This window comes from Hemicordylus capensis, chromosome 10, assembly GCF_027244095.1.
Source record: "Hemicordylus capensis ecotype Gifberg chromosome 10, rHemCap1.1.pri, whole genome shotgun sequence".
In the NCBI taxonomy this organism is placed as follows: domain Eukaryota; kingdom Metazoa; phylum Chordata; class Lepidosauria; order Squamata; family Cordylidae; genus Hemicordylus; species Hemicordylus capensis.
In genome coordinates this window covers 20,642,646-20,655,330 of record NC_069666.1, presented here as the reverse complement: position 1 = coordinate 20,655,330, position 12,685 = coordinate 20,642,646, and the positions used below count along the sequence as shown (strand labels likewise).

Here is a 12,685-nt window from a genome sequence, read left to right as displayed (position 1 = left end):
GCATGGTTTCCCCCAACTACTTGCCAGCAAATACTGTCCAGATGCTTTCCAAGCTCTTCCCCCACTCTGAAACCATGAAGGCTTCATATTTCTCTCCTACATGAAAACATTTTTTGAGTGCTACAGCCCTGGTTAGGCCTCTACCAGTCTGCCCTGCAATATGCATATATTGGTGTGGGTGACACAGGGCTGCTCAACTTCAGCCCTCCTGCAGATATTGGCCTACACCTCCCATAATCCCTGGCTATTGGCCACTGTGGCTGGGGATTATGGGAGCAGTAGTCAAAAAACAGCTGGTGGGGGCTAGGTTGAGCAGGCCTGGTGTAACACAACTGGGTGGGCTTGGCTGGTGCCTTTCTAGAACAAAACTGCACTGAACACAAGACAAACATGTGCCCATTGTGTCAAGAGCGACGTCACTGTAGAAAAACAGGTCTTAGTAGGCAGCTGAAGTATCAACACTGATTCAACAGAAACCTGAACTGCCCCGGGTAACTACAATCCATAGCCTTGTGCTTCAAGACACTAGCCTCCAAAATAAATAAAGAATTGATGTGCAGTTACCATACTACTACTATAATATTTATATACCGCTCATCAACCAAAGTTCTCAAAGTGTATTATTTACATAGAAAAGTAAATAATACATCAAGAAGATGGTCCCCTGCCCCCAAAGGGCTCACAAGCTAAAAAGAAATATAAGGCAGATACAGTACTAGCAACAGCCCCTGGAGGGATGCTGGGCTGGGGCTGGATAGGGCCAGTTGCTCTCCCCCTGCTAAATATAAGAGAATCACCACTTTGGAAGATGCCTCTTTGCTTAGTTAGCAGGGGTGCTACACATTTATACTACATGGTTACCTATTTGGGAAAAGGGGAAAAAAGAAGGGTTTCTATCCAGCCAGACTAGCTAGTGACATGGGCTTGCTTTCTGGCTGCGCCTCCCTTGGTTTGGGTCATCTGCTGGTGTTATCTGGAGCCACCAGCTTTGCATGATCCAGGGAGTGGTACCCCTGCTTGCTCCAGTTCTCCGAATTAAGCATCCTGCTTTGCAGTGGACTAAAATTATGGCCTTTGCCAGGAGGCCCAAGATTCACTCTTGGCGGATCGAGGGACATGAGATTGAGCAAGTTGCACACTTCAAATACTTGGGAGTAGTTTTTCTTTCTGGCGGCTCTAGGAAAGCTTGTGGAGAACACATGGCCTTAAATGCCCAGAGATTTGAGAATTTGCCATTCTCAAATTCCTGCGGACAAGAGGAGGCCATTATGTACCCGTGGCTCTTGACCTGTTCACAGCCACGTCACTAGCTCAGCTCCTCTATGGTGCTCAATTGGGCCCCTTTCCCAACATTGCAACTCTGGAACTTGTACAATCTAAATTCCTGCAGGCAGCGCTCCAAGTATCGAGATGCGTCTCCAAAGCCACTCTGTGCCTAAAGACAGGCATGATCAAGCTGGAGGCTAGGGTGTGGGTGGCTATTCTCTGCTATTGGCTCAGACTATCCTTTGGCCCAATTGGCCTTGCCCCCCTAACTCTACACGACAACGACCAATCTAGCTGGATTCAGACAACTGAGACACAAATAGCTACTCTGGGCCTTTCCCCCTTGACTTTGCTCAGCGTGGGCTATGATCAGGCAAAAGCAACCATCAAGCAGCGCATTATAGACACTGAGCGACAAACCGATCTCAGCAGCGTCCCAAAATTTCACATCAGTGACGGGCTCAGATATTCTGCTTCTCCAGCAGCAGACCTCACCCAACTGGAGGTCCCAAAGCACAGAAGGGCATTCACTTTGGCTGGCTGTCATGGCCTCCCCTCAGCAGTGCTAGAAGGCCATTATAGAAGGGCCCGATTTGCAGAGCGACTATGCCCCTGTGGCCTAGGGCAGATCGGAACGACCGAGCATGTTCTCCTCTACTTCTCGTTCTACAGACACATTTGCGCCTCCCTCGTCCTTCCATTGCTAAGCAAATATCCAGGTCGTCCGGGCCAATTCTACAGCTCCTTGCTACTCTTGGACTCTAAGCCTGCCACCACATATAGTGTCGCCAGGTACTGCGTGGCTGCGATCAGCATCCGTCAACGGACGACAGGCAGTGGGTCCTATCAGCCTCAGTCTGACTCCTGGTGACTCTGGGCAGGCCCTACAATTGCTCACGCGCCTCCCTTTTTATTGCTCCTTATAACCTCTATCTGGCTGTTTTCCAGTTTTATTACTCAGGATTTTATATATTTCTGTCTTATGAATTTTAACTTTATGCCTCCCCTTTTTATATCATTTCCCAGGTTTAGGCCCTCGTGCTTTTGGTGTATTAGCTACTATTTTTTTAGTATTTTTAGTCCTAATATTAATATGTACCATTTTATTTTTAGTTCTTCTAGTATCAATATGTACTATTTTATACGTAATCACCTTTTATCTACTCTCACTTTTAACATGTAATCACCCCCCTATACTTTATGCTGGTCTGTGACCGTAATAAAGACTGATTTGATTTGATTTGCAGCGGATCTTGCTCTGGGTTGGCACTCATGTTCCAGTGTTATGGAAGCGCCAGAGGTCATGACACTCATGCTAGCCCTAATTATTACTTTTCGGCAGGCAGAAAAGGGAATATAACTTTGGGCCTTCAGTTTCATGACACAAATAAACCAAGCCTTCAGTAAATGCAGCAAGTCTTTGTAAGGGGAAAAACTTGCAGATATAATACTTTTTGTCTCCCACCAACAACTACCTGTAACCTGGAGTTTGGCATCTATAGCAGACAGATCAACAGCTGGGAAAAAGGTAAGAACCTGTGACCACCTGTGGATCTCCGTCAGTACTTCAGGTGTTTTGCTTCTTGACAGTCTGCTCTGCACAGAGCTTGCAAGGAGCTATTTTTAGCCTGCAAAACCCCGCTTCTCTTTAAATACCTCTCCCTGCAGAGGAAAGGCTTAGGCAAGGTCTCTTCAGCATATGTGTGGCAAGGAATGACACTCTGTTAACACAATCTGACAGTCTGGTGAAACGGGCAGCCGTTACTGTGCAGTTCTTTGTGGAGGCTAAAGCTGCAAGCCCAAGAAGAGGCTACTGCTTCCCTCAACTGTATTTACCTTCAAGTATGAATGACTTGACTAGCAAGCCAGAGGTTGCCGGTTCGCATCTCCGCTGGTATGTTTCCCAGACTACGGACACTGACTTGACGGCACACTTTACCTTTACACCCACTGAAACAAGCTACTTGTCCCATTACTTTGAATAAGACTGCTTATGACTAACTTAGTATGGATGTGAGCCAGTGACTGTGGTAGGCCGCCATCATATAACTTCAACGCTTAAATGTGTTTGTGCGCATATGTAGGTACACACACACACACCCCGGCAAATCTCTATGGGCTACCCGAGCTAAAGGAGCACACTTGTTTTAAAAGGTTTGGGAACCCCAGGTCTCTTGCATTTGGCTTCCCATTCAGTACCATTATTTTTCCAGGTTTCAAATAAGCATCAGCATTCTTTTAAAACAGGAATGAGCTAGTTTTTAGCTGGGAGAAGCAACTGCAGTAGTTACTGCTGAAGGTTTAAAAACCAGAATGTGCCTAGAGGGGAACTCTAGCAGCCTGTGTCTCCTCAACCCACCACAGTTCCATCAGGTGATCATAACTACAGCATAAGATTCTCTTGGGCATGTTAACCCAGGGATTTGGGGTCCCAGATTTTGTTGGACCACAACTCCCTTCCTCCCCAACCACAATGCCTGAAGGTTGGGAACCCCTGGGTTGAGCAATGGAGGACCTAGAAGGAAGGGGTGGTGGTGTTTTTGATCCTGCAGTAACATCACTGAATCCTAACCCTACTCTGCAATAGCAACAGAAACAAGTAGAAGGGGCATTTACATTGTGGCTGGGAAGGATGGGAGTTGAAGTTCAACAAGAGCTGGAAAGCCAAGATTGCCTACACCTGAAGAAAAGGGTTCTAGGTTAAGGCCGGTCATCTATATTATGCATTCTGAAGGGCAACAAGCCTGACTTAATAGAAATGGACTCACTCTTGTCAAGATCTCCCTTTCAGTCTGTAGCTCAGGTGCTGCAGGTAGGCTGCACTCATGTGTATTACGAGACCCTCTTAAGCAGCACATGAAACCCCAGCTAGAATGCAGGCACAGACTAGGGAGCCAGCGTGGTGCAGTGGGTAGAGTGCTGGACTAGGACCGGGAAGACCCGAGTTCAAATCCCCATTCAGCCATGATACTAGCTGGGTGACTCTGGGCCAGTCACTTCTCTCTCAGCCTAACCTACTGCACAGGGTTGTTGTGAGGAGAAACTTAAGTATGTAGTACCCCGCTCTGGGCTCCTTGGAGGAAGAGTAGGATATAAATGCAAAATAACAAGAACAACAATACAACAACAACAGTTCAACCAGACAAGAGGCAGAAAGCAAAATCCTTATGCGCTCATTTAGAATAAGAGAAGACGACAGGCTTGGAAGAGGCAGCACCAGTACAGGCCGTGCAAGATGAATTTGGAGGACAACTTTACAGTATTGTTTTCCTTTGATCTATTTTCTGAAAATGTAGCTCTCTTATTAGAAATAGTGCTGCTGTAGCAACCTCGGTTGCATGGAACAGCAGAGATTAACAGATCTGACTTAGGCTCAGGTTCTCTGGCTATTGCAATCCACTATTATTCAAAAACAGACAAGGCTTCAGGAAGGCCATACTGAGCATAACACTATGCCTTAAGACAGGAGTTCTCAAACCTGGGTCCCCAGATGTTGGCTACTGTCTGACAATGGAAGACCATTGTGGCTTGGAATGGCAGGAGTTAGTCAGAACAACAACACCTCAGTCCCCCAAGTCTGAAAACCACAGCTTATGCAGATCTCTAGTACACCCCCACCCACCCACCGGAGGAGTCTTGAGATGCTTGCAGGACAGCTCTAAATCTTAAAATTGCATTCCTTGGTATTTGAGATCATGGAGGACGTGCACCAAGTTAAATTCTAAGGTGAAATATGAGGAAGATTAGCTTACTGAAGCAAGCTAATTCCAAAGGAGTGCAACTCGAGCTGTCGAGTGAGAGGGGAATACTATTTGGTTCCAAACTGCTATGGATCTAGAACTACAGAAGCACACTTCTGGGGCAATTTACGGCACACCTTCCCTTCCTGGATTTAGATGGGCATTCCACACACACTGGTTCAGGCAAGTTTTTGGTTGCCAGCGAGGGCTGCTCTGATTATCTTATGACAAGACTTTGTGCTGCTATGAATCTGTAACGGCATTTCTTCCATTTAATTGTGATTTTAATGTCTTATGACTTGATGATATATTTGGAGCTTCCTTGTTGGCATGTTTGGACATGGTCTCCATAGAAAAGCAGCTTATCAGCCTATCATTTGAAAGCAAGATTAAGGGAAGGAAGTCGTGATCTCTCACCAGAGTATTGCTCTTAATGTCTTCTAAACGCTCCAACACTGAAGTCAAGTTGGGGTCATCTGATTCCACAAACCATATTGGCGATGAGGAGGGATAAGACTCCTGTTGGGGGAAAAATGACAAGTATTTCAGAATATTTAGGAACCTGTAACTTGTAGCATAAGTGTCAAACACAGCCTGCTAGAAAGGTGGAGATGAGGGCATCTTTTTAAAAAGCCAAGTCTTCAGGCCAGTCCTCACAGCTCAGTCTAAGAATAGAAGGTCAAAGATGCAGAAGACAAACCATCTTCTGAAGTGGGGGCAGACCGTCCTAGCCAGGCTGAAGGAGCTGCCAAGGGAGAACAAGCACCAGCTCACAACTATGGGTTTGTCTTCTCTCCTGGCCCTACTCTTTTTGCATTCTTGTTGGAACAGTTTGCTCTCTACCTCATATTAAATCAGCCTTGCAAAGCCACTAGCCCACCTGCTCATATAGCCCTGAAGTAGTATAGTTTTGAGACTGAAAGATTGGGTGGGGGAGGCAGAAGAACTTTTGTAAAGGTTCCCTTCCTGGTGGCTAGAAGACAACTGTTTGCTATTAAGGAGTTATACTTAATTTTTAAAAAATGCTGAAAAAAAGTTGCAGCATCTCCAGACTAAAGACAGCCTTTAATTCCACCCCCCAGAAAATTCATTTTTATTTATAAAAATCTCTGCTCCAGTCTACTGAATGGAGCATGGTGAAGCAATTTGTTATAAGATCAAGCAGAACAAAGAGAGAGGAGAGCTGGTCTTGTGGTAGCAAGCATGACTTGCCCCCTTAGATAAGCAGGGTCCACCCTGGTTGCATATGGAGACTAGAAGTGTGAGCACTGTAAGATATTCCCCTTAGAGGGTGGAGCCGCTCTGGGAAGAGCACCTAGGTTCCAAGTTCCCTCCCTGGCAGCATCTCCAAGATAGGGCTGAGAGAGATTTCTGCCTGCAACCTTGGAGAAGCTGCTGCCAGTCTGTGAAGACAATACTGAGCTAGATAGACCAGTGGTCTTACTCAGTATATGGCAGCTTCCTATGTAAAGATCTTCATAACTATCTTAATATTATCTATCTATCTCTTAAATGTACCTGTCGCTAATCCCATGTGTACCAGCTCTTGTGAGAGTTTGCGAGCAGCTGCCGGACAGAGACAGGGATGCTGGCCAGGAGAACAGCCAAGCGGTGGCTATCAGGCAGGGAGGGCAAGAGGAAAGCCAAGAAAAGAACTAGAGTCAGGAAGTAGCATCCGTGGAGCATTCTTGCTGCACTGCAACTTCTACACAGCAGCCTGCCAGTAAGCGATTACTTCTATATTGTCAGGATTAGCAAGTAGGTCGTCTCAATTATATACTAAACATCTACTGTTGGATAAGGTTCCTAGGGTGACTTTAGCCATTGCTAAATTTCTCTCCATTGCTATAAAAATGAAGAAGCAACTTGTGAACCAATGCAAGTGGTAGGACTGTTTTGTGTTGTGGGGATTATTTTGCATCACTTATTATGTATTTATGGATCTCCTGGTTGTTGAAACTGCCATATACTGAGTCAGACCATAGGTTCATCTAGCTCAGGATTGTCTTCACAGACCGGCAGTGGCTTCTCCAAGGCTGCAAGTAGGAATCTCTCTCAGCCCTATCCTGGAGATGCCAGGGAGTGAATTTGGAACCTTCTGATGCTCTTACCAGAGCGGCTCCATCCCAAGGGGAATATCTTCCAGTGCTCACACATCTAGTCTCCCATTCATATGCAACCAGGGCAGACCCTGCTTAGCTAAGGGGGCAAGTCATGCTTGCTACCACAAGACCAGCTCTCTTTTCCTCTCTTCTACTTTGATGAGGTTTTCCATATATAGCTATCACCCAGTCCATCACTACTTTCATTTTGTTAACAATATTTATGAAGTAAAACTGCACAATATTTTCATATACATTAATGTTAGGAAAGTTTTTGCAACACTTTGGAAAGTAACTAATCCAAGTAAAAGTAATATGATTGAATAAAGTTTGGGTCATGCTTAAGGCAGTACTTTGATAAATTCATGATGCATGAGGCAGAATCGTTTATTATCTGACAAACTTTCTGGAAAACAGTGACTCTTATAGATAATCCTTCTTTGAATCTGAACTGGAGCTTTTTTCTTTAAGGCTATACTGTATTACTTTAAATGCCAGAATTGTACATTTGTTATTGTGGCTCCAATGTTTACTACAGAAGTGTTGCGTTTTTCCTCTATTGTTTTCTTGTAAATATTTTCTTCAGTTTTGTGTTTCATTTTTAAAGCCTAGACAGTACTCAAAAACCACACTAACAAATGGCACAACTAGAAGGTGCCTCAGAGCCATGTGTGAAGAGTGCTGGCACTGCATGCTGGGAACCAAGCAGAAGTCTCCAACTGGCCATGGAGCTCAGAGAGAATGTTGGGGAAGAATCCATACTAGTACCACTAATTCAGGGCTTGACAAATCCCAGGCGCCAGGAAGCCATGGCGTCTAGAAATTTAACCATGGACTAGAATATTTAGAGGTGGAGGCAGTCCTGTTTCTGTTCTAAGTAATTACTTGTAAAGGGGACTTTAAAAGCCCATTCTCTCTCCCTCTCCCTCTCTCTCTCACACACACACACCCCTACACCTCCCCTTGACTGTTATTGTCTTCCATCATCATTGCTATTTGGGTGCTGATTTTATTAAAAAATACATGCAACTTTGCTTTATGCTGTTCTACAGAAGTACTCCAGGCTCCTCATCCTTATTTATAAGTGCAACCGTTTTCAGCACTTTGCAGGCCTGCTTGCTAGTCCATAGACAGGAAGCCACATGTATCACCCACTGCTTTGGTACTTGATAGTTCACCGACACAAACCCTCGTTGTGGCAGAGCTGCAAACAAGGGCATAGAATAACGGCACCCAAGTGAGCAGAGGAACCGGCAAGCGACGACAGAAGCCAAAAGGATCAAACATGCCAGTTAGGATGAACCATAAATGTATTGGATTGCTAATAAGCCAATCCTCTGGAGGATAAGAGAAGGAGGAAGTTCAGAATAGAAAACAGGACATTAAACAGGACATACATGCAAGCACATATGGACTTCCAAGGCCATGTTGAAAGCACATGATGCAGCAGCAGCAACTTCCTGAATCTAAGCAGCTCTGAGTCTGGCCTGTGCTTGGATGACCTGGAAACTCTATGTATACTGCTTCGTTATGGAAGACAGAAAGGATAAACAGATGCTTGTCAGTTCCTTCCTCAAGTGTCATTTCCTCTGCATGTAATATCTGAATTTCTCCACTGTGCAGATGTTCCCTGGCACAAGAACCTCAAAAGAGAAGTTGACAATCCCAGCATAATCATAGCCCTGGGATTCTCCAGACCGTGAAGATTATACTCCGGGTTGCAGATTCTCCTGTACTGGTACAGGGGGTCTCTTTCTCCCTATACTGACACTATTAACACACTAGTACTCAGGCCATAGTGGACTTTATAGAGCGCTTTATGCATCTACAAGAGAATTAGCGGACTCTGCCCAGGCTTAGGAATCACCATAAGAATCTACCTACTATATGCAATCATGGTACAGGGTCACCCAATGCCAATAACAGCCTGGCAATCAGCGATCCATCGCTATGCCCCCCAAATTCTGCACTCGCAGCGTACACAGCCTCAGAATAATATCCCATGGCAGAAAATGATTCTAACTGCCTATGACAAGCTGGCACAGCCATTTTCAATTATCCAGTGTGTGTCAATGGCTTCATCTGTTTATTGCGTAAGAACCACACACAAATACAATTCTGTGTGGTGGGGACAGTTGTTCCAGGCGGAACAGACCATTCTCTTTTGAAACAGCATGAGCTCAAGCACATATAGTTTGCTGTAAACAGCACAGCACCTCAGCACCAGAGACATGTTGACATTCTTAAGGCTGTCACCCGAAGCACAGCTTAAGTCTGCATTTCCCAGAGTGGGGCAGGTGCCTGTTGCAGGGCACTAATTCTAAGGCAAATGCTCTTCGGGAAGGAAAAAAAAAAAGAGTACCAGAGCCTTCACACTGTCTTGAGAGCCCACTCGGTCTCTTGCTGTTAAGTGTGGCTGTCAGCCTGTTGATGCTTTTAAACAAAGGATTAACACTAACAACGTTTCAGGCTGCAGTCCTAAGTGCACTTACTCGGGAGTAAATCCCTATGAAACCCAGTGACGTGCAGCAACAGTCCGGTAAAAATAAGTCTATTAATCAAGGGGATGTATTAATACTTTCACAGGCTTTTCAGATATCCCTTCTGGCCTGTTCTCTTACTTTATACAGGAATAACTAACCTAATTTATCTTCTCCAAATGAATATTCAATAAGCCATGCTGCAGCAGCAGCAGCCCAGGATTCTCCCCTACTGAATTTCCTCCAGATTCACTGAATATCCTTTTTTGACCACATTCTCAACACCAACTTCTGTACCTCAATTATTAATTAACTTTCAACACTCCAAAAAGTGATACACTCTTCACAAGGCTTGATGTGTGAGGAAGGCTGTTGGCAAGTCACTGGGGAGGGAAACGCTCTCAGCAAATGAACGAGAGAGCATCTCTGAACTCTCTTCCAGACTCCAAGGCTGAGCCCTAGCAGAAGAAAGGGCGGCACGGGTTAAAAGCTGAACATGAAAGGGTGCCATAAAGGACAACACTGTGCGAGAGAGGATGAGTTTTTCAGATGAAAAACCATATTTACACAAATACATGAAGACTCTGAATTTAAGATGAGCCCCTTAAAAAATAGGAGGTTAGATAAAGGTTATACTTATATTTACCCAAACTGGAGAGGACTCTGGATTTAAAATGAATTTTAAATTTGAATTTTAAATGCCCCCCGGCATTTATAACATCAAAGAACTTGGAAAAAACCTAGTCTTGGATTCAGGTAAATATAGAACTCCTTCAGTGATGTTTCTGGCAGACAAGGGGGAGCGTAGCTGCAATCAAATCAAAACTATATTATGGTCTCTGACCAGCTATACCACATAACACTACCTGTCATAACAACCTTACAAAGTCAGGAAATAATCCTACCCATTTATCCTGTACTTTAACTTTTGTAAACCACCTTGGGATGAGTTTTATGAAAGGCGATTTTGAAACTGAATTACAGTTTACTCAAGAAGTTCATTCACATTCAGCTCAATGGGACTTCCTCCCAAGCAGCCAAAGTTACTCTGAACCGCTCTGCTTTTAAGAAGTGACAGGTTCTAATGAAGTGAAACTGTCAGTTTGAGCTGGGAAATATAACCTGTTTAAATTGACAGTTATACACCACTAAAGAGAGCCAAAGTTAAGAATATGAACTACTAGTTAAGAGGATTAAGTTAACTGGGGGGAAGTCAGGTTCAAATCCCCACTCAGCCCTGAAGTTTACTGCATGATCGTGGGCCAGTCATTATTTCTCAGTCTAACCTACCTCAAAATGTTTGAGGGAGGACAGAGCACGCTAAAAATGTAAACCACCACCTCCACTGAAAAAGCTATCCTTGAATTACCACCACACTTTCAAGGGTGACGTGCAACACGGGAACATGCAACTGTTGAGTTGGTTGTTCCAGTGATTTCTGAGTCCAGGTCAATATTTTCAGGTATTAATAGCCCACCTCTGCTTTCTGTACATGACCACACGGCCAAAGAGCTCCTAACAGGTAAATGGGGTATCTTCGGTTTGACTATGTCAGAGAGGATTGCGGATGGTAGAGCATCTGCTTTGCGTGCAGAATATCCCAGGTTCAATCCCCGGCATCCCCAGGTGGTGGTGGGGTGGGGACGACCTTCAAACCTTGGAAAGCCACCGCCAGTCAGTGTCGACCATGCTGAGCTAGACGGACCAATGGTCCAACTCAGTATAAAGAAGATTCCCGTGTTGAGAGCGGTACCTGAACAGCAGCCGATTTCTAGATATTGTTGTTTCCTCCTTGCCCCACAGCCGTACTGTCCACAAGCCTGAGCAAGCTTTGTGATAAGAGGACAACCGAGCTTCTGTGTACTAACAGGGTACCTTTTGAAATAAGGGCGCCATGAAGATCTTGCCCATTTAAGAATAAATAGGGAGATAGGAACTGCTCTCCTACTAAAATGTGATGTAGGATTTGGCCACTCCCTATAGCAGAAGTGGCCAGTATCTTCAAAGCAGCTTGGCATAGCTAAAATGTCCGTGTTTGGATAGAGAAATCCTTTGTTTTTCCTGTCTGAAACAATAACTTTTGGCTTCGTCACATACCACATTACAAGAGCACTGAGCCAAGCAGAGCATTAGCTCCATAAACTAAGGTCCTAGTACACCCCAGGCAAAGAGGCACCTTTTCAACTTTGGCTAACTCATAGCACCATGACCCCCACTCCCACGCTAGGCATGTTACATAGGAATCTGCCTTATACAGAGTCAGACCACAGGTCCATCTAGCTCATTATTGTCCACACAGACTGACATCAACTCTCCAATGTTACAGGTAAGAGTCTCTTCAAGCCCTACCGGGAGAGATGCTACCAGGGATTGAACCTGGGACTTTATGCATGCACGCTCTTTCACAGAACTATGGCCAAAGGGAATTTCTTAAAGTGCTCGCATATAGAGTAACCCATCCAAATGCAAACTAAGGCAGACTCTGCTTAGTAAAAGGCAACAACACTCATGCTTGCTACCACAAGAGCAGATCTCCTCCCTTAAGACCAGCTCTCCTCCAGTTTATTTTAACAAAATGAAAGTTTGTTTATTGTGAAAAGGAGAAACAAATGGCTGCTGGTATTAACTATCTCAGATTTTGCCAAATGAAGCATGGCCCTTCATGAACTCTATCTTCCAAAGCTTGGGCATAGCTAACAGCAATTTTTGGTGCATGGAACACTTAAAGGAACAGATTCATTCTCAACTCTTTTGACGGACGTGCAGCTCAGTCCTCTGTACAGTTATTTTGAAGTTACACTGCATTCATTGGGACTGACTTCCAAGCAAGTATGCAGAGGGCTGCAGTCTTAATGTTATTTTTGCCTCAACAGTTGCATTAAATTCTGCCAAGGATGCTTATATGAATGCTTTGCAGTGAGATAATACAACACAAGTCTACGGTCTGCAAAAGAAAAAAAAAGGGGGGGTGGACTATTTCTGTCTCCACTTATCTAACCAACAAAGGTGGCAAGTTGCTAACTAAAAGGCACAGTTACTTGCTCCTTAAGACATTAACGTCAAGGCTGTTGCCAGCTGCCAAGGTGTCTGACATTAT

The 12,685-nt window shown here is 44.7% G+C and overlaps 1 protein-coding gene across 2 annotated transcripts in view; it reads right to left on the bottom strand.

Moving 5' to 3' along the window:
* UBE2Q2 (ubiquitin conjugating enzyme E2 Q2) overlaps positions 1–12,685 on the bottom strand; it is a 40,682-nt gene that overhangs the window by 21,127 nt on the left and 6,870 nt on the right. For both annotated transcript variants that reach the window (XM_053272747.1, XM_053272748.1), the window contains exon 2: positions 5,424–5,525. In XM_053272747.1, the coding sequence (XP_053128722.1) occupies positions 5,424–5,525 (102 nt within the window). The remainder of the gene's footprint in view (positions 1–5,423; positions 5,526–12,685) is intronic.